The 26,580-nt window shown below is 39.9% G+C and overlaps 1 protein-coding gene across 9 annotated transcripts in view; it reads right to left on the bottom strand.

Annotated features, from left to right (window-relative positions):
* The window catches only part of Specc1 (sperm antigen with calponin homology and coiled-coil domains 1), a 246,676-nt gene that overhangs the window by 68,610 nt on the left and 151,486 nt on the right, over nucleotides 1-26,580 (bottom strand). For 5 of the 9 annotated variants that reach the window (XM_042673715.1, XM_042673718.1, XM_042673716.1 and 2 more), the window contains 3 exons: nucleotides 17,117-17,324; nucleotides 12,608-12,681; nucleotides 12,052-12,230 (listed from right to left, as the gene is read on the bottom strand). In XM_042673715.1, the coding sequence (XP_042529649.1) occupies nucleotides 12,052-12,230; nucleotides 12,608-12,681; nucleotides 17,117-17,324 (461 nt within the window). Of the gene's footprint in view, nucleotides 1-4,901; nucleotides 6,313-6,448; nucleotides 6,548-10,048; nucleotides 10,148-10,258; nucleotides 10,322-12,051; nucleotides 12,231-12,607; nucleotides 12,682-17,116; nucleotides 17,325-26,580 lie in introns of those variants that run through there. The other 4 variants (XM_042673720.1, XM_042673723.1, XM_042673722.1 and 1 more) reach the window with 4 other exon arrangements.

Genomic DNA, 26,580 nt, shown 5'->3' with positions numbered 1-26,580 from the left:
TGTATTAGAATGCAGGATCCTATATCCTATAATCATTCCATTTAGTTATCTAAGTTTCTCTGTGATGTGAAGCATCAAATATTAAATATTAGACCAGAAGAAAACAGCAAGGCTATAAGAAGCATTTTCTAGAACTCCTGCCTTCAGCTATTCATATATAATATTTAATTGATCAATCATTCTGCTTGGCTAGAACAGTAAAAGACAGCAAGAAGAAAGTAAGAAGTTATTCAAGCAGAGAAAAGAAATAACCAGTAATACCCACCATATATCTGGGGGCATAGCTCAGCTACTACAATGCCTTCCTAGCAAGTGTAAAGCCTCTGTTCAATCACTAATACCACAAAATAAATACATACTACACCCATATCTACCTACCATATTATATAACTTTGTGTATGGATGTTTATAATCACAAAACCAAGGATGAATTGAAGAAACATTACAAACCAATTAGGAATGCTACTGGTACAGGTTGAGCATCCTAATCAGAAAATATCCAAAGCCTGAAAGTTTTTGAATACAGATATGCTGCTACAAGTGAAAAACTCCATACTTGACTTATGTGACAAGTAGCAGGTAAAACACATGTGAACTGAAAATTAAATTACCTTCAGGCAATGTCTACAAAATATATATAAAACATCAATAAATTCTGGACAAGACTGGGTCCCCTCCTCCAAGAATCTAATTGTGTACATGCAAATAGTAAATAAAATCTTCTGTTCCTAGCATTTCAGGTAAGAGATACTTAATTCACACTTTAGTTTGTGAATATTAAAGCTCAAATTCCTTATCCCAAACTGTCTTAGAATTGTTATAGTTCCAGCATTAAATGAACTACTACATTTCTTCTGTTCCCAGAATCGATAGGAACTGTATTCTATAAAGAGCATTAAGAAATATCTAAGGACGCAGCCAGGTATATCTTAGCAAAATCATTAAATAGAGGAAAAATGGCAAGTTATCACTAGTGGTTAAATATCATTCAAGGCTCACTACAATCTTTTAAGGCTCATGATGGTAAGCTCTAAAGTTCAACTTGAAAACACAAATAATTTGTGTAGTCATAAATGCCTTCCAAATCCCAAAAGCACAGCTTGCGTGATTTTGTAAATATGAATAAGTACAAACATGCCATCTCTCACTGAGTCTAATGTATCTGTTTCTCTACAGTAGTTAATGGTTTGTTCTTTCCTTAGATGAAATGGCCTAGGAGCCATGAAATGTTTAGGAGCCATGTTTAAAATAGTAATGAAATATGTTTTTCTACCTATACATACATATAAACTGAAATAACTAGTAATTTCAGCAAAATAAATGTATATGCTTATACCTTATGCTGGGAAGACAAAAACACCTAACTTACTTTTCTACACAAATCTATGTTTTTATCCTTTAATCCATAAGAAAGTTCATATATGGTAAATCTGAGATGGCAATCTACCTCTATTTGGCTATGCTTTTGCCAAATTAACTATAATGCACAAAGATACTGTGAGAAGCATCCAAAAGTTCTGTTTTCTCCTGAAATTTTATTTTAAGTATACATAGGGAAAAAACTATCAATATTTATCTCAGTGCTGTTATTTTTATGCAAGAATATGCTTGTAGGAGATAGCAACTAGTAACCTAAGAACATCAGACAGGAGGCCAGGTACCCTGGGGCATGAACACCAATAGGAGAAGCCTATAACTAGCAAGAGGCAGTACTTCCCACTAACCACAGTCAGACGTGTGTCACCCACTCACTGAATCTATCTTATGTCATAATTCCAATATGTATGTCTGTAATTACTTTTTTTTCTTTAAGATTTTCATTTAATCTAGTTCAGATTTTTTTAATCTAGTGATACAGCAGGGCTTTCAAATGATATTGCTTTTCTGCTGCATTCACTTCATCAGGATACCACTCATGCTGTCATCTACTTTGAACCAAACACTTCGTAGATGATATATGTATATGTTTGTGCCAGCACTGTGCATGATGCCCTCTGAGCCTCACACTCTCACTCAAGACGGACTCTTCCACTTGAACCACAACTTTATTTTTGGCTTTTTTGCTAGTTAACTGGAGATAAGAGTCTCATGTATTTGTTTGCCTGGGCTGGCCTCAAACCTTGATCTTCAGATCTGATCCTCCTGAGTACCTAGGATTACAGGCATGAGCCACTGTTACCTGGCTTGTAGATGATTTTTAAAATATTCAGGCATTAACTCCATTTGGGAACTATCACAGCATAGCACTGCTTCCTTCAAAACTGGCAGATTACATGCTTACAACTGTGAGGCTCTGAACAACTTAATAAAGTCCAGCTCCAGATCCTGGCATGCTTCCTATGACTCCTCTCAGCCCAGCATTGAAGCTTGCTTGGGTCCTTTTCCATCTGCTTTTGCTCACCATCTTGTTTTACACAAAACAAATATCTTAACAGAAGTTTGTTGCTCTACTGTAGACAGGGATCTTAATCCTGCATCAAGCTATGTGCTGGTGGCTCACTCCTGTAATCCTAGCTACTCAGGAGGCTGAGACCTGAGGATTGCAATTTTAAGCCAGCCCAAAAGTCCCCATGAGACTCTTATCTCCAATTAACCACTCAAAAACAGCAAGTGGAGCTGTGGCTCAAAGTGGGAGAATACTAGCCTTGAATAAAAGAGCTCAGGGACAGTGCCCAGGCCCTGAGTTCAAGCCCCACGACAAAAAAAAAAAAAAAATCCTTCATCATTATGATGAAGGATTCTATGCCTGCTGCCAAACAATATATTACAAATTTCACCTTGTAACTTCAGCACTAGTACATAGAACAAGAACAACAAATCAGATAAGATGGTAATTTGAACACAAACACCTTAACTTCTAAATCTCAACAAAAAGAATCATTGAAACAATGAAAAAAGTCTGACATCAACAGTGGAAACTAGGAAAGGGTACTCTCTACATGGTTTAGACTTACAAATTCCTTTCTTTTTGTTTGTACCAGTACTAGGGCTTGAATTTAGGGTCTCTCACTCTTGCTTAGTTTTTTTCACTCATAACTAGTATTCTACCACTTGTGCCATGCCTCCGACTCAGACTTTGAAGAATTTCTGCCACACAGAGAGTAAGTGAGGAGGATGGGGTGAAAAGAAAATACCAGCTTAGGCCCAGCAATGGTGGCTCATGTCTGTAATCCTAGCTATTCAGGAGGCTGAGATCTGAGGATTGCAGTTCAAAGCCAGCCCAGGCAGAAAATTCCGTGAGACTCTTATCTCTAATGAAACACCAGAAAACCAGAAGTAGCACTGTAGCTCAAGTGGTAGAGCACTCGTCTTGAGCTGAAGAACTCAAGGACAGTGCCCAGGTCCAGAGTTCAAGCCCCATGACCAACAAAAGAGAAAAAAAGAAAAGAAAATACCAGCTTTTCCCCAGTTTCCTTCCAAAGAAAATGAAGATATGAGAAAACCCTGCAAATAAACCCTATTTTACAAGTCCAAGGCTGGAGAGGAACATGAAGCACCAAAAGCACACAGTATGGTCCTTACAAAGAATCAGGCACATGAACACTATCCTGAGTATAAAGGGCAGTAGCAAGAAAGGACAGATCAGGAATAATAATAATGTAGGAATAATATAGATGACAGGCTACACAGAGAAGACTTAGGAAGCTGATTCTCATATTCCTATTTCTCCAAACAGAAGAGACAGCAAACAAAGCAATTGCACCTATCAGGCACTTACCCCCTCTGTACTCTATCTGAGCTTCAGTTTACCTTCCTACTACTTTAAGATAGTAGATTTGAAGTTTTAGCTATCTAATAGCAGAACCTACAGCTACCAATCTTGGACAAAGGCTAGGAAGTTCTGACCGTTGCTTATCTATTTAAGCAGAAACCTGCCCTGATACAAAGAGTCAAAAGTCTTTTTTTTTTTTTTTTTTTGGGGGGGGGGTCTGGTCTTGGGGCCTGAACTCTGGGCCTGGGCACTGTCCCTCAGCTCTTCAGCTCAAAGTTAGCGCTCTACCACTTGAGCCACAGCATTACTTCTGGCTTTTTTTTTTCTTTTTGCTTATGTGGTACTGAGGAATCAAACCCAGGGCCTCATGCATGCAAGGCAAGCGCTCTACCACTGAGCCACCTTCCCAGCCCCCAGTTAAAAGTCTTGATCTATAAAAATACTTCAGAACATAAAATATGGAGACTGTGTTCAAGAGAACACATTTGTAAGTTTATGACAGGAAACAGACATTTGGTTGCATTTACCTTGAAATTCAGTAACATATGAAAAAAGTAGATAAAAGATGACAATTTAAAATGAAAGACTGACTTTTAAAAATAATAAGGTAATAATCCCACTAAAACATTCTAGCTCAAAAGAGAAAGAAATGAGGGTATATTTGTGAAGGGCTATCTGAACATGGATAAATTGAACAATGAAAAGGTGAGGCTTCCATCTAGTGAACTAGGAATGGTTGGGGCAGGAAGTGATACTAAATGACTGGCTAGCCACCTGGAAGAGAAAGAACCACCTGTCACACCATATTCAATAAACAAAGGTGACTCAAATACCTGGGCGTGTGTGAATATGCTCATATGTATGTGAAATAAATGAATAAAATTTAAAATACCATTTGAACCCAAATAAAAAAATTCCAGAAGCAGTAAAGGAAAAGGAAAATGCAAATAGAGGATAACATATATAATACTGCAAGAGCATAGTATGTAGCTTAATGCTGGAGTACAAGGATAGACAGAATGGTAGGATATGCAAAATGCTGAATTGAATAAAAAGTGAAAAAAGGACAAAAGAAAAGGAGGAAGGGGAAGGAAATTTCTGATATTAGATTCAGGGAAAAAAATTAGAACAAGACGACATTAAAGTTCCTGCAGAAACATGGCCAGTGATTAATAATCCAACAACAGACTCTTCTAAATAGTATTTATTTAGCACTTCATGAACAATTATAAAAAACATTTGACAGTACCCATTGTAAAAACATCAAAATGAGTGCAAACACAGCTGTGCACTGTAAGTTGAGCTTGCATTTTTCTTATTGTTTTATTTGAAAACATCCAGTGAGTGAATTGTAAGTCACGCTAAGGTCTGAGTCCATGTTAAATATCTCCCAGGATACAAATTCAAATCTATTAAGACAATTTCTGTAAGTGTGTAAAGTACTTTTATAGGAAGACATCAATGTCTCTTCATCTTCTTCTTCAAATTTTTCTAGTGAATGTGTGCTCTCTGATTTGATACCCCAAAATGTCTTCCTGAGTTTGAACACCATTTTTGGTCCTAATTTTCCTTTTATCAGACAGTTGACTTTTGCATTGCCATTTGCATGGTGTAGTCAACAAACCCTCCATTCACAGCTCTCACATGGAAATGCAGTAGGTTGTCAGATGGAACTTGTTGAATCAGATATAGATCTTCACAAGTGTATGTACTTCCAAAAGTTTAAAATCATACATTGAATTCTAACTGCTGTAATTTGCACACTTCTACGTTAAAAGTTTCGAAGCTTCCAGAGTAGTTCTACTCATGAGGCTTTCGTTATAAGTTGTCCTTCATCAGTTTTCAGTTTAGTTTCCATTAGCATTGTCACTGTGCATTGTCCCTATCTGGCTAACTATATCCTTTATCATCAACTAAAGTGTTTAATCCAACAAAAGAAATCGGGAAATCAAACCACAGTTTAGTGGTTTCTTGTTTCAGATGAGGTAATAAAGTAAAACCCAGCTTGAAGAAGGCTCAATGAAGCCTTAACCTAAGGGGGCAGAATGTCTATCTAACTTCTCCGGAATATGGCATCATGCAGAAGGTTTCTTATTCCACGTGTAGTGTGAATTCCAAGATTACTGGATACTATATTCAGAAGGCAGCTTAAAAATAAACATCAAAAAGAAGAACTTACGCATGGGCTGCATTCACCAATATTTTGAGTATGCTATGCCACTAATCACTTTCAAAACTCTAGTTACATATGAATTTCTTCCAAAAGATTTGTATTTTTTTCAGAACTTCATTACAGTCTCCCCCCCAAAAAAAGAAAAAAGAGAATGCTGAATCTTCTGAGGAAAAAAAAAAAACCAAGGAAAATATTTTTTATCATGTAGTAAGTTGAGTCCAAAATGTAGAAAAAAGGAAAAGGAATAACTGTAAATGACTGTGTAAAACATAAATGGCCAAGAAGACAACTGGCTCTTTATAAAGGCTAGTTCCTTCTCTACACAATTCCCCCTTTCACACAGAAATGGCTGTAGTTTCCAATCATGGCAAGGGCTGGGCTGTCTTTCATCCACCAAATGCTCTGCTAGCTGACAGAGACCATGGAGCTGTGAAGATAGAAATGGGGGGAGGGAAGGCTGGTAAAGGAGATACATGAGGCAATGGGATCTTCATTTCCAACTAAACATCAACAGCTTACACTGTCCCACAGGGAGAAGCTAATGTACAGAGTATGGTAACATGCATTCACTTCTACTGGTTATGAAGTCAGAAGTTTTCAGTTAAGAGAATATGTCAGAGATGTTATTAGGTGCCTTCTACCAGCATTTCTCCAATAAAGAATTATGTGGGTAAAGTAGAAATGTCTAGAATGAAGGTTGGTCCCCTGACACATACAGTTTGTGTTTCCCTCAGTTGTTAAAGCCAGAAACAAAAGGTTCTTCTCTTTTATCAGCATTGAGGTTTGAACTCAGGGCCTTTACTTGCTAAGCATGCCCTCCCCCATTTTTTTGCTTTACTTATTTTTCAGATTGGGTCTTGCACTTTTTGACCAAGCTGGTCTTTATCCCAATCTTCCTGATCTCTGTCTCCTGAGTGGCTGGGACTCATAGGCATGAGCTACCATTCTAGGCCTTAAAAAGTACTTTTTATTATTATAGCTCCCAACTCCTAAAGGCTAAGGGAAGCATTTATCCACATTTTCCAAAAACACATCCGTAAGGATGGGGGTCAGATAGCAAGGAAACACACATAGCCCTTAGATTTAACAGAATAAGGCTATCAGAGTAACACATTCAAGACCCTAGATTAGCTCCCCAACATGGAAAATGTAGAATTATGGAATATATTAGACTATACAATGTCATAACCATATATTTAAATTGAAAAAATAAGTAGCCTTGTCATTGAACGGATTATACCTGCTGAAGTAAATAGGAGATAACCAATTCTCCATTTAGGACCAAATGAAATATCAATAGTCCTGAGAGACATAGGAGCTAAGGTAAAGGCCTAAGAAACCACTGAAGAATCTCCAGGAAATCCCCAGGTTCCTTCCCAAGTGCCAGGGTTTCAGCATCAAAAGAATACCATAGTGACCCAAGAATCTCTATTTCCAATTTGCACACTTCCCCTTCAGCAGCAGCTACAAGACACTTGCTGAGCAGCTGTGGGATGTTAGAGCTCTAAATATGAGGCAGAGGGTGGCACACACATGACGGACGGTAGCGCATAATGTGAAATGTGCACACGTGAGTTAAAAGACAGTTCCAGCAGAGTCTGTGCATGATAGACCACAATGCTGCTCACCACAGCAGCAGAGACAGTACCTGAATGAGCCAGTGGGGGTGGGGAGTGGTACAGGCTGAACAAATGTGAATCTGAAACATTCTATCTTGGAAGCAAATGCTGTTACTTAGGAACAAATACTCAGTGCCTTCAATGATGTTGTTCCTTTTACAATGTTTTTGTGGATGCTTGTTGGCATTATATGATAAACACAGTAAGAGCAGGGCAAGTCACTCTAGAAGTAAGAGGTTTTCTGTTTGGAACAAGAGAACCTAACACATAGGTCATTCCCTGCCACTGATCACAAAGCCTGTATCATATGCTGCTTGGCAATATCTTCATCTTTCAATCAATAGGGTTGTTTGTGGCCATGAAATTCTGATGTTGGGCTGCCTGTGTTCTCTGTATCTATTAGGCTCCTAGGACTCAATTTTGCAGGAAAAGGATCTGAGGTTTTTTTGTTGTAGATTTTTTTGGGAGAGAGAGAGAGGGAGAGAGGGAGAGGAAGAGAGGGAGGGGGGGGAGAGAGAGAGAGAGAGAGAGAGAGAGAGAGAGAGAGAATGTTTCAATGCCAAGGCTTGAACTGAAGGCTTGGTATTCTGCTTTTTTTTTTTTTTTTTTGTCAGTCATGGGGCTTGAACTCTGGGCTTGGGCACTGAACCTGTGCTCTTCAGCTCAAGGCGAGGGCTCTACCACTTGAGCCACAGCACCACTTCCCATTTTCTAGTGGTTTATTGGAGATAAGAGTTTCACGGATTTTCCTGCGCAGGCTGGCTTTGAACTGTGATCCTCAGATCTCAGCTTCCTGAATAGCTAGGATTACAGGCGTGAGCCACCAGCACCTGGCTAAGGCCTGGTACTCTTGCTCAGATTTCTTGCTCATTGTGTTTTACCACTTCAGTCTAGCTCTTTGCTGGTTAATTGGAGATAAGAATCTCTTGGGATTTTCCTGCTTGGAACCACAATCCTCCAAGTCTCAGACTCCAGAGTAGCTACGATTACAGATGTGAGTGACCAGCATCTGTTTTTTAATTTTATTTTTTATTTGCTTGTTGAGGTGATAGGCATTGGACCCAGGTTTTCGCACATGCTATGTAAACAGTCTATCACTGAGCTAGCTACATCTCCAGCCCTAGATCTGATGTTTTAATTTCAAGGAAAGCATTCATTTTAACACCTTTCTTTTAAATGTTCAAAATGGGAAGAAGTCAGAGTGAGAAGTTATCCAAGATACTTTCATCCATTTAATTTACATGTCCAGTAAAACATCACTTTCAGCCTGTTGAAATTTCCAGGAGAGAAATATCAAAACTCAAGAGCCATAGCTAAGAATTGGAGATACTGTGTCTAGCTTTGAGTCTACCAGAACATTCCTGGAGAGATGGCAGTAGTAGTCACATGGGTATCTACCTATCACACTAGACAAAGCAGACCTGGCTAACCAGTCTCAGAATGGTAGATCTTAAAAGAACCTTGGAACACTAACTACTTAGAGCTCCTCACTTAACACAAGATGGAATCAGGCTTGGGGAGCGAAATTGCTGGTTGGTGGCACGAATGAGTTCACAGCATTAATTCCTCACACATCTTAATATCAGCTATTCTGACACTAAAATAAATATACCACCCAAGAGTGGTGGTTCATGCCTATAGTCACAGCTACTTAAGGGGTTGAGGTGAAAGGACTACTTGAGTTCATGAGTTTGAGACCAGTGTGGGCAACAGAGTGAGGACATATTTCAAAAGTCAATCAGTTGGGTGCAGGTGGCTCATGCCTACAATTCTAGCTACTCAGGAAGCTGAGATCTGAGTGGGGTTCAAAGCCTGCCTAGGCAGACTCTTATCTGCAATTAACCACAAAAAGGTAGAAGTGGATCTGTAGCTCAGGTGTGAGAATGCTAGCCTTGAGCAAAAAAAGCTCAGAAAAGCTGGGTGCTGGTGGCTCATGCCTGTAATCCCAGCTACTCAGGAGGTTGAGATCTGAAGATCACAGTTTGAAGACAACCCAGACAAGAAAGTCTATAAGACTCTTACTGCCAATAAACTACTCAGAAAAAGCAGGAAGTGGTTCTGTGACTCAAGTGGTAGAGCACTAGCCTTGAGCACAAAGAGGCTCAGAGACAGTGCCCACACCCTGAGTTCAAGCCCCAGGACTGGCAAAAAAAAAAGCAGCTCAAAAAGCGCTAGCCTTGAGCTGAAGAGCTGAGGGACAGCGCCCAGGCCCAGAGCTCAGGCCCCACGACCGGACCCAAAAAAAAAAAAAAAGAAGTTCAAGCCCCAGGACCAGCACACACACATACAAAAGTCAATCAATTAATCAAATCTTTGAAAATGCTATGGGACTGAAGATCATTAATAAGTTAAATAATATGGGGCTTTGTTTTAAAGACTGAGTTCAATTTAGTAACAGGTACTACTTTAGGTTCATGCCCAGGCTCTTCATTTTCCAGCCAATAGCCAGACTGGGTAACAAGTCATATATGCACTTACACAATAATGAGAACACGAATCAGTTAACCCTATGTTATGGTCAAGGTGCTTTTTGGGTGCTCTTACCTTCTCTTAGTTGTGTTTGTAGGACCTCATCAGAGAATGTTCTGCAAGTTCTTTGGCTGAGGCTGAACCAAGAATGACCTTTGAGTTCTTATGAGATGACTGTCAAAGTCAAATAGAGTGTCAGTCAAGAACTCATTCAGCCAAGATGGAAGCACTAGGTTGCTGCAGGAGTCTGAGGGGGTAGGCTGGTTTCCATTCTTGCTCATGTAGGTTCAGGAGCGAGCTGGGCCATCAATGAGTAATTTTCATATAGTCAACATTTAGAGGGGGCAGCTTGTGAAAGAAGGGCAAAATCAGACAGGAAACCATCACCAGCAATGGTCCGATATCCTGTCAAGGACAATGACAGGCAAGAAACAACCTGATGCCTAATGTTTTGACTAGTACCAACAGTGAAGTTTTGAAAGGTTTTGTGAGAAGGGACTAAACTGCTAGGAGTAGGTTTATTAATTGCCAGAAAATAAGAGGAACATTCTGTATTGAGGGGAGAAAAGTGACTTTAAATTTGAAGGTGTAGAATATAACATATGGAGCCCTAAACTGTTATGATACACAGAGAGATTTCCTATTACATTAGAACTTAAGCCAGTATCTTAAAATCTATATAAGAGATGCAAAATCTCATAATAAATAAATAAATAAATCTCTTATGGATAGCACAAAACTCAGGGCTTGCCTTCAACTACTTAACTTTAAAGGTTAAAACTTGGTTCCTCTTCCAAAGACATATGATATAGAAGCAAGACAAATAAACAAGCAGACACAAAAACAAACTAGAAGGAGGAGGATGCTATCTCAGCAGGGAAATCTCCTTTTCCTAGTTGCCTATTTTTGCTTAAAATTCATTCACATCCTTTGGTGGCCACAGGGGAGAGGTGTGTGCCTGAAATAATGACTGGCTTTTCAAGAGTAAATTGTGGGCCTGGCAACATCAGTCTTTCTCCAGAGGCCATTTAATGCAAAGCATCATGAACAATGGGAAGAGAGATTACTTGAAGAAAGTTTGATGGGACAATCAAAATGGAATTCTGAGAGGTCTTTCCTAATTGCATGAAATTCATGACCCCAAGGCTCAGAAGCAAGTGAGTAAGCAACCCCACTGATTATGAAAAACAGAAAGATTAGGACGAAGTATACAGAACAACATTCAGATCCTGTTGAATCTGATTTTAAAAGACTTCATTTCATATTTCCAGAATCTCAACATTAAGACAATTGACTGAGGCCAGGGGAGTGAGGGGAAATAACAGTGCTAAATAAAAGCCTAAAATACTGTTTACAATCTTGTCTATAAAACTCATTTGAATTTTAAGTAACGTTGAGCTCTTTGGGACATTTTTGTCTTAGACACATTGCTCTTATACATTGCTGCTCAACATAACCTTTGGGCTAATAATTTATGTGGTCTCCCACCCATCCTATCCTAAGACCAGAAAGGCAAGTCAGGCATGGAGGGTGCCCTTGTTTTGTATATTTATTCTTTTGAATAAAGTAGATTATGTCAAGGCCTTTTTAAATATCCTGTAGGGATTGCCAGTCAGGCAAAAGTCCGCCTCGGCCTTAATCTGGTGGCAGTTTCCCTTGAGAGATTCCAGCTTCACCCTCTCCAGCAAACCTACGCAAGTGAGTATTTATGACATGTGCACCCCTACACTAATAAAATACTAAAATCTAATGGATATCCCAGACATCACATCCATTCTTTTCTATGTTTGTCTGGAACTTTTTCTTCACATACAAGCGAGGAAAAGATATTTTCAACATCTGAAGCTAAAGCATGGCAGTGACTGAGCCCTGGATGGAACATTCTAGCAGTATAGGGACAGTGGGTAGTAGTAAACTGAACCTGTAAAAGAAATAATAAACCTGGCACAAAGCAACATAAATGAAAGCATCCCATTTCTCCACAACACAGCCCCAAGCACAGAGATTAAGTGAGAAGCTAAGCGCTGTCCAAGTGCATGTCAAACTCACACAGAGGTATGGTTCTGCCTGGGACCCACCTGCTGTGTCCCTGAATGTCCCCCAGCTCCTTCTGCAGCCTGGCATTCTTCTCCTCTTCCTCTAGCAGCCTCCTTTTCACCGTGCGAAGCTCCTGCTGGGCTTCACACTTTATGTCATTGGCCACCACTACTGCAGTCTGCAGGTCTGCCTGGAACCGCCTCCACTCCTCCGTCTCCTCCTGCAAATGTGAGTCCACAGATGCTTCAGACACAGGACAGGTATGCAGAGCTGGCAGCTAGGCAGGGGCTCTCCAACCCCCACATCAGACACTAAGAAAAAAATAGCCAGCAATAAGGCCCTGCGTTAATAGTGTCTCAGAGGAGACAGAGACGCAAGGGAACTCCAGTTTTACATCACAAAGTTCTCCATCTTAAAACTAGAATTGCTTTCCTTTTACTTTCTGCCATTAGAAAGAATGTGCATTTCAGAGCCAGGCTACAGAAAGTGGCTGGACAGAGTACTGGTGTACTTTCCCAGTGCCTCCACACTATGACAGGAGTAATGTTCAGTGACTTGACAGAGGAGGCTCCCTCCCTGGCTGTAATCCACACTCACCTTTATCTGCTTTGTCAGGGTCTTGAGCTGCCGTTCTAGGTCTGACTTCTGCTCCTCCAGTTTGATCACATTGCCTAGAAATAAATGATTCAGACAGGATTTGGAACACTGCAAGATACCTGAAAGATGGGAAGCTGTGTGGCAATGGAAGCCATCACAGGCTTGCAAACCTGTGCTGAACGTCTATGCTAAACTCCGTTCTGAATACCTGCAAAGGAGGAACTGGAAGTGAGATATGTCTAAGCAGGGAACAGGAAGATGTGGGAAGTTAAGTGGTGCTTACTTAGGTTCTATACTCAGGAAACAAGTTGTACCACCATGCAGCACTATGGAGGAAACCTTAATAGCCATTCACATTTACCCTGAGTTCCTGGCTATTTACACACAAGCATCCTGAGTGGCTTTTACTGCTAGGAGGGTCTAAGCTCTTACAACTGTAAAGTCTGCCTCTAGGATTGTAGTTCCTACTCACAAGCAACTCAGAATCTTGTGGCACATTTCAAAGGCACAGATGTGCCTGGCCCGAGCTCTAGACCCACTAGCTCAGAATCTCCAAGGGCAGCCAGAATGTGAGCCTATGTTTACTGACAGCTCCACAGGTGGCCTGACTATGTCTCTCTAATTAAGAAAAATTCCCGCTGTCTCTGTCCTTCCCTCTGCTTCCAATTCTCTCCACATTACTACCAGAGCCATTTAAACATAAAACTCCTCACATAAGCTGCTTGGTTACAATTCTCTGATCAAGAACAGTAGCTATCTATTTTGGATGTGAGTCAGAATCACAAGAGAAGGTTTAAAAGAATCCCTCTGGTCACATCCTACTCTAGCACTTGTGAATCAGCACGTGGGGCAGAGAAGTTGTGTTTGGGATGAGAATTGCAGAACCTTCCTTCATTTTTTATTGTTCTGTTGCTCTGAAGGAAATCATGGAAAGAATGACTAGTCTAACCGAAGTTGAGTGTCCCTGGTTCTCCTGACACAAATATAGCTTAATAATACCTTCATGGGCTGGGAAGGTAGCTCAGTGGTAGAGCGCTTGCCTTGCATGCATGAGGCCCTGGGTTCAATTCCTCAGCACCACATAAGCAAAAAGAAAAAAGCCGGAAGTGGCGCTGTGGCTCAAGTTGTAGAGTGCTAGCCTTGAGCTGAAGAGCTGAGGGACAGTGCCCAGGCCCAGAGTTCAGGCCCCGCGACCGGACCCCCAAAAAAAAAAAAAAATACCTTCATATTCCTAAGAGAAGTTTAAGGCCTCTCAGAAGATTGTGTTATTTTCTATCTTGATTATATTATAAATATAACCACTGGAGGTAGACTTGAAATGTGTTCTGGGTTGGTTTTCATTGTTGTTGGTGGTGGTAGTGGTGTGTGTGTCTGGGCTGACTTCTAAGGATTTAGGGACAATTCAACCATATTCTCAACAGTAATATATCACAAAAACACAAATAAAACAGACAGGACTCTCCTCTGACCTGATTCTTTTCAAAAGTGGGGCTATGTCTGGCATTACAGAGGAGGAAGGTCTGAATTAGGTCCTCAGGCGCAACTACTGAGTCTGGGTGGTTCTAAGCACAGCTTCACTGCATGTTGTTATGTCTGATGAAGAATGTGACATGATACTACATGATTCATCCAGACACAGTACACTGTCACTTCTCACTACTCATGGAAGTTACTTAAAATCCCCAAGCTCACTCAGCTAGCAAACACTGTGCTGTGGCTCCCAGAAGAAATACAGAGTCAGGTTCCAAAGAGCCTCTGGTCACATTTTTCATGAACTGAAATGTCATTTGTGTTATATAGGTTTGTTTGCTAATGCCTTTGTAAAACAAACTAGTCATATTAGTGTCAGAAGCCCACTCCTCCCTTTTCATTGCAGTATTGAGCACGGGTGTGTGTGTGTGTGTGTGTGTGTGTGTGTGTGTGTGTGTGAGTGTGTGTGTGTGTGTGTGTGTGTGTGTGTGTGTGTGTGTGCGCCAGTCCTAGGACTTGACTAAGGGCCTGGGGCTCAAGGCTAGCACTCTACCATTTGAGCTACAGCTCTACTTCAGCCTTTTGGGTAGTTAATTGAAGATAAAAGAGTCTCATGAATTTTTCTACCTGGACTGGCTTTGAACTGCAATCCTCAGCCTCCGAGTAGCTAGGAGTACAGGTGTGAGCGATCAGCACCTGGCTTGAACAGGTATGTTTTTTAAACATTTTTTTCCTGTAGCATCCTGGTCTGAAGAACTTTTCTGTGCCTTAAGTGTTTCCTCTTCCATGCCTTATGGGCTTGCAATGCTAATGGATAAAACAGTTTCCCTACCCTAAGCAAAGTGAGTGTGAATTTCTTTGGTTGGGGCATTGCTACAACTGCTGTCCCTACACTTGTTTTTGTTTTGGTCTTCATCTCATGAATCCACAAACACTCTTTTCCAAGCTCACCATATATGAAAGACATTAGCATTTTCCAGAGAAGCTTTGTGCTCAGATTGGCAAATTTTCTCTTCCTCTATCTAGATGCTCTGAATTGTTGAAGTCATGCCCAACAGCACAAGCGCTCAGGCCTAAACTAAGCTTACTGAACACATGCATTTCTCCAATGGCATATCACAGGCTTTCTTGGACTTGGGGACAATAGACAGCACTCAATACTGTGCTTGAGGCCATTTCAAAAACAAGCAAAAACAACTGCCAGAGTCATGGCACCAAATGGGCCACAAAAGGGCACATGAACACTGTATCAGAACTGAGACAAGACCACAGAGCTCTCTTGGCCTAGTTCTGTGTGGGAACATTAAGTGATGGATGATTAACTTTTCAACCTTTCTGTACATGTCTGAAAATAACCAGGAAGACACTGTCAGTACTGATTTCTAGGTAACAAATTTTAGTGAGTAGATAAATTCATGAATACAGAATTATTAGTAATGAAGATCAACTGTACATGTCAGAGAACTTCTCAGGTAATTAAACTATTTTTAGTACTAGTTATCACTATTTAAATCTTCATGTATTAATCATAAGTTGCAAAAGCATTAGATGTGATAATTTGATAAGGATAAGTGCAGGCAATGTTTAATAATAATAACAAAATTCTTTCCCCATTCAAAGCAAATGAGCTCCTAAGCATATATTGATGCCTCTTCAGGAATAAAATGGCCAACACATTCAGGTTATTTGATATCTTACCACTACTAGGACACATGCTGGATTGTTTGCTCCCTTAGATTATGGATCCATACTGTTTGTTTCACTCTGAACATCTATCACTCAACCCTCAATCCATCAGATTCAAGACAACACACTGTCAATACTCCACAACTGCAGGAAACAATAACCCCTCAAACCCTTAGGAAAGCTCAAGTCACAGCTGAACACAAAGTGGAGTTGGTCACTGGGATAGAGACGGTTGAGTGGCTCTGTCACACAAGGTAAACTCAACACAACTAAATACAGCTTTGTCTCTTTTTCAGTCACTAATGCCTTGACCTTTTTAAGAGATGACTGATTCTTTTGTTTTCTTTTTCAGTGGTACTATGACTTGAATGAGTTCAAGTCATACTTGCTAGGCAGGTTTTCCATTATTTGGACCATGCCCTTAGCCTTTTTTGCTTTAGCTATTTGTCAGATAGGGTCTTCCTTTTTGTCTGGCCTGAACTGGACCTCAAGCCTCCTATTTATGCTTCTCACACAGGTAAGATAACAGATTCTTATTGATTGATATAGGATCTCACCATTTTTTGTCTGGGCTGGCCTCACACCACAGACCTTCCAATTTCAGCCTCCTGAATAGCTAGTATTATAGTCATGAGCCACCAATCCCAGCTAGGGATTACTGAATTTTCTTTTTTCAATTTTTATTTATTTTTGTCAGTCATAGGGCTTGAGCTCTGGGCCTGGGCACTGTCCCTCTTCAGCTCAAGGCTAGCACTCTACACCACAACGTCACTTCTGGTTTTCTGGTGGTTTATTGGAGATAAGAGTTTCACAGACTTTCCTGCCCGGGCTACCTTAGAACCTCGATCCACAGATCTCAGCCTCCTGAGTAGCTAGGATTATAGGCGTGAGCCACCAGCGCCCAGCTTATTACTGAATTTTCTTTAAAGTGCTGGTACTAAGGTTTGAACACTGAGCCTCACATTCTTGCTTTTTTTTTTTTTTTTTATTTCCTCACTCTCTCCCAGTCCCTCCTTTTTTACTTCCCCCCACCCCCAGGGTTAGCACTCTACCACTTAAGCCACACTCCCACTTTGGCTTTTTGATGGTTGATTGGAGATAGAATTCTCACACTTTCCTGCCTAGGCTTTGAACCTCAATTTTCAGATCTGAGTCTCCTGAGTAGAAGGATTATGAATATGAACTGCTAGCACTTGACAAGTTTAATTCTTCTTGGGAACACTCAAAGGAGTGACATCATATATCCTAGCCAACACATATCCTTACAAACTTTTCCATGTTACTTATTTCTACATTTCTTTATCATTGAAGTAACACCAGTTGCATACTTCACCTGCATGTAACTTCACTTACTTTCTAGCTCACTAATGAGTTGATTATTGTGTAGCTTCACGGCCCGGTGCTGTTCCACCTGATCTTCCAATTCAAATATGGTTTCTTTCATGTCTTTGATCTCTGCATCACTCTCTGATGCTTTCTCTTGCAGTTTCAGGCTGGTTCTGCTCAACTGTTCCGCTTGATGATCACAGATCTCCTTCAGGTAAGAATAATCCTTTTCCATCTAGGAAAAAAGGAACATTGTCAGGTCAGTTTTTGTTTTTTTTTGTCGGTCATGGGGCTTGAACTCTGGGCCTGAGCGCTGTCCCTCAGCTCTTCAGCTCAAGGTTAGCACTCTACCACTTGAGCTACAGTGCCACTTCTGGTTTTCTGGTGGTTTATTGGAGATAAGAGTTTCATGGACTTTCCTGCCCAGGCTGGCTTTGAACCCTGATCCTCAGATCTTAGCCTCCTGAGTAGCTAGGATTACAGGTGTGAGCCACTGGCACCCGGCTTGTCAGGTCAGTTTAACAACAACAAAATTTCTTCACAGATCAGCAACAAGGCTCACTCACAAAGTAGGAATGTTCAGAGAAACACAATTGTCCAAATGAATGGATTCTGTGCCCCTTATATTTAAATACCCTTCTTCCCAAATCCTGGAGCAGAAGAGAGTTTCTTAGGAGGCTCTAGAATCACACTGACAGGAGAGTGACCTCCTGTGGTAGCTGTAGCTCAATTCATTGTGGAGCAGCGCCCTCTGCTGGCAATATACAGTCTATGAAGCCAAGCTGACATGCATATCCCATCTCCTCAAAGATGACCTTTGTGGTTAGTGTTTCTTTGGATGAATAAAATACAAGTGTGTCAGAAAGCATACTATACGGAAATACGCATGCATCCTACACAGAGAAGTAGCATAACACAGTTATTTCCATGTTGCACTTCAATTATACACTTGTAAATGACACACACACTCCAAGTAACAAGAAAACCATGTACCTACCCATACCATGTACCTACCCATACTTAACCATAGTTAACTTTTGTTGTATTTGCTAACTCTTTTTTTTTTTTTGGCCAGTTGTGGGGCTTGAACTCAGGGCCTGTCCCTGATCCTCTTTGTGCTCAAGGATAGCGCTCTACCACTTGAGCCACAGCAGTACTTCTGGTTTCTGAGTTGTTAATTGGAGATGAGTCACTAGGACTTTTCTGCCCTGGCTGGCTTCAAACTGCAATCCTCAGATCTCAGACTCCTGAATATCTAGGATTACAGGTGTGAGCCACTGGCACGCAGCCTGCTAAATCTTTTTTTTTTTTTTGTCGGTCGTGGGGCTTGAACTCTGGGCTTGGGCGTTGTCCCTTAGCTCTTCAGTTCAAGGCGAGCACTCTACCACCTGAGCCACAGCACCACTTCCAGTTTTCTAGTGGTTTTTTTGGAGATATGAGTCTCACGGACTTTCATGCCCGGGCTGGCTTTGAACCGTGATCCACAGATCTCAGCCTCCTCAGTAGCTAGGATTACAGGTATGAGCCACTGGCGCTGGCTCAGCCTGCTAAATCTTAATTCAACAAGATTTGTTACACTTCAATCTTCCATCCCTCTTCTGAGAGTGACAAACATATTAAAATTGATGTGTGGTCATGATAACACAGTACTGTTTGGAATATTTAAAATTTTACACAAATGACATATTGTATTATGGCTTCCCAGAATACTGTAATAAACTGTAAAGCATAATACACAATATGCTTTTGTCCTGTACTGTACAATGCTTATTATGCTCACGTAACTTGTTAACTGTGGTGGGATGCATCCAGTAGATAATACTGCATGAGGTTGTTCCTGTAATTGCTGTATATTAGTATTCAAGTATGAATATATTATGAAAAATCATACAGTGAGTATTATTGTTCTTGTCCTTTAATACTCAGCATTTAAAGTATCTTAGAAAATCAAAGCTTAATATACAATAGATTTCTTGCTAGATTTTTTTTAGTGGTGGTGCTATACTATACAGTTGGGTTTTTTGTTTTGATCAATTGCATTTCACGTGCAAATCCTTCTGGCTATAAACTCTATGGGAAAAGGGACCTTGTCTGCTTCATTCATTACTGTATTCTCTGCACCTGCAGTGTCAGACACAGAGGAGGCACTAAATAAAGATGGATGAATGAACTATCACTAAAGTCTTTTTCACTCAGGCAGTTGGGATGGATGGTAGGGAAAGGGAACGGTAGAGGGAGAGGAAGGAAGAGGGATGGATGGGAGGGACAGAGGGAAATAAGGAGGGAAGAAGGGAACAAATATGATACAGCGGCAGCACTGCCTGTGTTAAGGGTTAGCACTGCTGTGTGAAACTAGTATTTCAACTACAGAAGTGTGTGTGTGTCTCTGGATTGCATCCTAAAATAATCACTGTAGGCTGTGATCAGAACAGTTTGAAAGGTGCCGAATGATGAAAATGGCTCAGGTTGCAAATTCTAGAGCCAAAAAGCAAGGGTTTAAATCTCAATTCCACCAAATCAAGCCTTCTATTCTTTTAATATCCCTATCTCAGTTTCTTCATCTGAACAATAAGGGCAACTCAATAAAATAATTTTACTTACAGAGTTTATCACAGTTCCTAGAACAGAGTAAGCCCTTAATAGAAGCCATTCTTTCTCCCAAAATGGCTTATGTCTTATGTGTATATAAGACAGAATAATATAAATAAGTCTATTTGATCAAGAAAATCATAATTTGTGGAAAAGGCCATAAGTCCTACATCCCAATAATAGCTACTTTCCATGAAATAGATGATGATTTTAAGGAGCAAGAGTTGCTGCACTTTAGTTACTAGAAGGCTGGTGTCTCAAAGCAGCAACAGAAGGCTTTGAGTCCCACATGTGGCTTTCTGCAGAGCTGGTTGGCTAACTCCATGTCCTGGAATCTTCAGCCAGAGGCATATCACTTGGAGTCCAGTACTGTGTATATGACTTTTTGGGATTGCTGTGGGTTCAAAATAAATTTACAGACTAGAATGAGGGACTAATGGTTGGGGGGGCAGATTAAATCACTTGAAAAGAAATAGCTAATCAAGATACATTGTATTCATAAACTGCTTTGTTAGTATCCATAAGCTGCTTTGTTAAATGGCAAAAAATTCAATATATATCCTACAAAATGAGGAAAAGTGAGGGAAGGGGTGGGTTGGGAGGGATGGGTGAAAATATTGAAAGAGGTGACATAGATCAAGACACACTGTGTTCATAAACTGCTTTGCTGAATGGCAACTCCTTTGTACAATTACTTAAAGATAATAAAACTATTTTTTAAAGAAACAGCTGGGACCAAACCCCTATACTTCCATTATCATTAATAGAGTTCTAGGCTGCCTTTTTGTGTCATGAACATCTCTACTGGCAGCCAAGGCAAACTTTTGAATTCAGCTTTTCTGTACATTAACACTGACATCCAGCAACATAGTTTTCAATATCTCTCATGAAAAGAGAAATCACTGTAGGCATCACACATCTTTAAAAATCAAATGGAGCCATTGAAACTGCATTACAGACAGATCCAAACCAATATTCCAGGATACCTGAGCATCCCAGAGCGGGCAATGAGAGCCCACCTGACTGAGGCAATTACCAAAAGCAGCTGGCCACAGAAGCTGTTCTGTGATCTGCCAATCAAACCCAGCTAGAATCTAAGCAAGTGTCACCACTTTCATCCAGCTTATCAAACACTGACTGAACTTGGGGAAAAATACTATCACTGGCTAGGTGCTACAAGAAAGACTTGGAAATAAATGTGTGCAGGAGATTTGATGAGAAGTGTTCTCGGAATCCTCATAGTGGGAGAGTCAAGGAAGTAGAATCTGAGAGAGACAAAACTGTGAGGTTCTTACATGAAGAACAGAGCTAATGCCTCAGGAGTTCCCAACTGAGAATGCTCTCTGGTACCCTGTTCATAAAGGGAAGACCTGGGCCTTCATTTTCCTGATGGAGTAGATATGGGATGTCATGACTTCTTGGCAAGAATGAATCCTAGACAGACACTTTAGTTGGGTGCGTTCAGCAGCTATTACAGAACAGTGTGTTTCAGAGCACTGTGATGCCACGTTTGTGCATGCGTGCATACACAAACACACACACACACACACACACACACACACACACACACACACCTACCTTCTTGGCCATGATGGTTTTACCATTGGATTATTTGACTACAGTGAATATCTCTGTAAGGTGCATCTATCCAGCTCTCTTTAGCTAAGTATAACAAACCTTTGTTCGTATTTTCATCCAAATAGTCACACACCAATACCACAGAGACCTCAGCAAACATAGGTCATTATAATAAATTCCAGTATCATTAAAAATATATACAAAACAGCAAGGGAAGTGGGTAGGTGATGTTGCCAATAGGGAGAAATCTGGTTTGTAAAATAAACTCTCTAATTGTTTCTTATATAAGATACTTATCCTTTACTTATATTTTGCTTTGTGGTGTTGGGTATTCTCTCAAGGCTTCACATAGGCTAGGAAAGTGCTTTTCATCACTAATTTTGTCACTTTGCCTGGATTTTTAGTGAACTTGGTGATTATATTGTCCATTCAACAAAATCATGTTGAGGACCAATACAAATAATCTACAATGGCAGAGAATGATGAAAGACCGCATTGAGATATTTAAAGCAGCCCTAGTTATTATGATACAGTCCACCAGATCTCTGAAAAAGTGGCTGCTTGACAGGTCTTCTGGTTTCCATAGAGAAGAAGCTAAGACTGCAATTGCTTGCTGCCTGTGAGGGGACTTTAGAAGAGAAGAGGCAGCACAGCTGGACATGGTGGCCAACAATAATGGTCCCTGGTCTCGCCCTAGTTTCTGCTCAACCTGGGGGGCAGTTCCAGGGCAGTCATTACTGTGAAGGAGGCTGGTGTGGGGATTGAGGGAGTCTCTAGGAGGAAAGGATTTGAAAATTGTCAATCAAGCAATTGTGCTTACTCTCACCAACGTGAAACAGGTTTAATCATTTAAAAGGATGATTAAAAACATTAAGAAGTGCTTATAACCATGATCCAATTAAAAAAAATCAACATTCTCCAGAAGAAGAATGTTATTCCATCTAGTACTTAACCCCTAGCTAATGCTCTTACAGAATAAAAAAATTAAGTAATCTCTTGGAGAAGGTGGAATCTTCCTTAATCTATCTAAACAGTACCTATGACACGTAATGACTAAAATGTTAGCTATGCTTTTAATATACTGAGAAAAATTATTATAGCCTCTCTCCTAATTCTGTTGCAGAATTCTGATTTACACTCATTCATTTATTCATCTGATAAATATTTATCAGGTGCGTGTAAGAAACTACAATGCTGAAACTTTACATAAGAGGAAATAAACTTGGAATTATAGCTTAAGTGACTTTACATTTTGTAATAAAAATGTGTGTCACGAAACCAGGTACCAATGGCTCCCATCTGTAATCTTAGCTATGCAGGAAGCTGAGATTTGAGAATTGTGGTTCAAAGCCAGCCGAGGCAAGTCATGACTCTTCAATGAATCACCAGAAAAAAAAAAAAAAAAAAAAGCCAGAAGAGGAGATGTGGCTCAAGTGGTAGAGTGCTAGCTTTGAGCAAAAAAGCTCAGCAACAGCACCCAGGTCCTGAATGCACAAGGCATTCTGGCAGTGTAGTTTAATCTTAGTGAGCATCAGCTTCTGATACACAGCCTTGTTAGGGCTATGGCAGATCCCCCAAGTCCATGAATACAACATCCCAGGCTGGCTAGAGAAGGATTGGTAGGCCTTTTCCCAAACTGCCACCTCCAAGATTCCTGTTGACTTCTACCTCCTCTTGCCTTGTACAAGGGAAGCCAGTAAACAAGGTTTGCTTATGAAAGTTTCCATATGCCTTCCTCCCAGGGCAGTCTCAACAGAGAGAGGACACTTTGTAGCCAGAAATGGGTAAATTTTGGGAGTTGAAAATAACTGAAATTTCCAAATCTTTGCTTAAATAACCTTATCCAACTGGCATGTAGCCCAGTCTCCTCCAGGCAGGAAAAATGTTTCCAAAGGCACAAAGTTTTCCCTATCAGATTCACTACCACCTGCCAAGGAAACCAGGGGGGCTTTCACAATGATCCTCACTGATGTAGGGTGATGTAATTTATTGAGAGAACTTGGGTCTGTGAGACAGTGACCCCACAGGACTCAAAGCATCTCTGAAAAAGTGTCCCTGGAGCTGAGACTAAAAGTTACAGGAAGGACCAGCAGAGGGACCCCTGAAGACTTACCCTGAGACAGGAAAACTGGGGATAATAAAAGTCACTCTGACTGATGCCTGCAATGACTATGTATGACAGTCCTGGGTTTAAAAATGTCAAATGAAATGACTGAAGAATTAAGATTCACACCAGGAATGCCAGGATGAGTTAACACTGGCTTGCCTTAGAAAATCTGTTGTAATTCACCTCAATAACAAATTGAAAGAGAAAAACTATATCGTGATATAACAAAATAACATCATGTCAGTAAATGTGGAAAAAAAATCACATTTGATTTTCACCAAAGACCAAGAAGTGAAGAAGAAAAGAATTCAATTCTCTTATTTAAAAACAAGACACTCAACAGCAAAATATGTGGATAAGATAATAAACAGCATGTACCAAATGCCTACCACAAACATACTTAATGATGAATTTGGTACAAGGCTGAAACTATCCACCATCACAATTTCATCCAACACTGTGCCATGCAGAGAGGTCCAAGGAAATGAGATTAGTCATCTGGCATTACATAAGGATTTGTAATATACATTTTACCCTATATGATAGGTCTATGCTAAAGTGTTCCTAATGTCCTTTAGGCTACAGATGCCTCTAGTACTATCTTCTGCTGGTGGCTTAGCTGATAGTCTGCCGTGGGCATACACTAAACTATCTGTCTCAGCAATAGCTTGTATATTGTTTGTCCACAAGCAAACTCATGCTGAAATCTCACTCTCAATGGAGTGGTCTTGGGAGGCAGGGCCTTTTAGAGGTGGTGAGGCTAGAGGGCTCTGTCCTCATGTGTGGATTAAGAGTATCTCACAGGTGCTCTGGCTGAATGAATCCCTCAAGGTATTGTTTTAAAGCATACTTGGCATCTTTCCTCACTCTTACCTACATACTTTGTCACATGCTACAGCTTCTCCCTCCACTGTGCACCCTCACCACATGTGGATGCCTAGTTTTATACTTCCTGACTTCTGGAACTGAGAGCCAAACTAAACCTTTTTCTTTATAAATTACTAACAGAAAGTAGGCCAAGACCATCTGTTTAGGAGGTCTGGGTTTTTTTTTCTATGTTAATATAAAAGAGCAGGATGATTAGTGTAAGTTACAAATTGACTGCAATACAAGACTACACTTCTGTTCACACAAAGCAGAGCAAGCTCAGATCAGGGTTATTATATATATAAAAGAAGCCCTACATGGCACTATGCCTCACATCTCACCTAAGCACTGGCTAAATTGTTACATCCCACTTAGTATTTGATAATTCAGGAAATAAGACTTGGAATATATGAATAACAGCTTGATTTTGTACCAATTCTAATAGCTTGACTTTAAGTATATAGGTAGTTTGAACTCTTAAGACAAGGCAAATATTTTCATTTTCCTCCAAGCAGATTAAATTTAGACAACAAAACTCTAGATTCAGGCAAAGCTATAAAAAGGGCAAGTTCATACCAGATGCTGGTGGCTCACACTTGTAATCCTAACTACTCAGGAGGATCCTGGTTCAATGCCAGCCCAGGCAGGAAAGTCCATGAGACTTATCTCCAATAAACTACTCAGAAAACACCAAAATGGCGCTGTGGCTTAAGTGGTAGAGCACTAGCTCTACTACTTGAGTAGAAAGAAGCTCAGGGACAGAGCCAAGGCCCAGAGTTAAAGCCCCAGGACTGGCAAAAAAAATTCTTTCAAGAATAACTAATAAAGGAAAAATAATTTATAAATTAATCTAACTAGTCCATTGTATTCATTAAATAAAAATAAATATACTCTTTTTTTATGAACAAAAAGATCATCATAATCCTGTCAATACAGATTTATACACACGCCAAAAGTAAGACACTGAGAAACAGTCTGAAAGGATATACCACAAAATGTTGGCAATTCTTTCTTTTCTATACTTTCCTGTATTTTCTAATTCTTTTGTAACAAATACATAATTTTATGATCAGTGAAAAACAACTTGACAGTATTAGGGTCTGAACCAGGGCTTCAAGCTTGCTAAGCAGGTGCTCTACCACTTAAGCCATCTTCAGCCTCAAATTATTTTAATGGGCCAAATATTGACACCTGTATTTAATATAATGCCAATCACAGTACCAAAGAGCTAGATGAGGAACTGAGAGGAGACTTTTGTGAAGGTCCACCTAGGAAACTGAACACTTTGTAACATGACAATGAGTATTATTTAAGAAAAAAAAAGCAGTCTTTTTTTGCAAAGTTACTAAATGAAAAGTTTAATTTATCAATCTACAATTTGAACAAGTTCCTGGCTAGTAATCTCTAATAAAATTGCTTCAATTATCTTCAATAAAATATCTTTGAATTTAGAACATAGACAATAAAAGTTCCTAACATAACCTACTACTAAGACCATCAGCCAAATGCAGGGCACAACTGACTAATCCTAAAACAGAAGGAGCAGTAGAGAAAAGTTTTGTCCTTGGAAGCTCATGATATAAAACTATGTTTTGAAATACTGATGACCCCAAAATAAAGGGGAAAGAGGTTTTTAACCTATCTCCAAACCACAAACTCAGAACATGGAGAACACAGAATAGGAATCCATCTTCTGAATCTTTCTCAGCACTACTCTGTGAGGTGGGCAAAATATCATATAATCACTTCCAATCTTGCATCAAATAATAAAATTCCAGACCAATCAAAGGGTTATTAAAAATGAAAGAAGTGATTATTTATTTGGGCTCCAAGCTAAAAAGAAAAAAAATTAAAGGAAATGATTAACAGATTTGATGACATAATTTAATAGCAAGAGTTGGCAAGAGCTCAGGGAAACAAGTATTCTCATGAACTGCTGGTTGAGAACAACTTGGCATAATCTTTCTTGGAGGGTAATCTGGCTGGATGTGTTAAAGTCTTTAAAAATGTTTATACTCCTTGACTCACTAAGTCAACGTCTAGGAATTTTTCCTAAAGAAATAATCAGAGAGATATCAAAAATGTATTTACAGTATTGAAAGACCAGAGAGAACATAAACATCTAGTAATGCACATATGTTCAACAACAGGGAACTGGTGAATATAAAATAAGTATCTGGCTTTAAAACAATGTTTAAAAGAGTATTTGATGATAAGAATAGGCTCAAAAAATTTAATAATATGTACAGACATGATGGTTCTAAATTTATTTTATCTTATTGTTTTTGTGGTGTTGGAAATCAAACCCAAGGCCTTATGCATGCTAGGTAAATGTGCTAGCCTTAGCCAT

Source organism: Dipodomys spectabilis, unplaced genomic scaffold, assembly GCF_019054845.1.
Source record: "Dipodomys spectabilis isolate Male_0828 unplaced genomic scaffold, ASM1905484v1 ptg000018l, whole genome shotgun sequence".
In the NCBI taxonomy this organism is placed as follows: domain Eukaryota; kingdom Metazoa; phylum Chordata; class Mammalia; order Rodentia; family Heteromyidae; genus Dipodomys; species Dipodomys spectabilis.
This window is presented reverse-complemented; position numbering and strand designations above follow the sequence as displayed.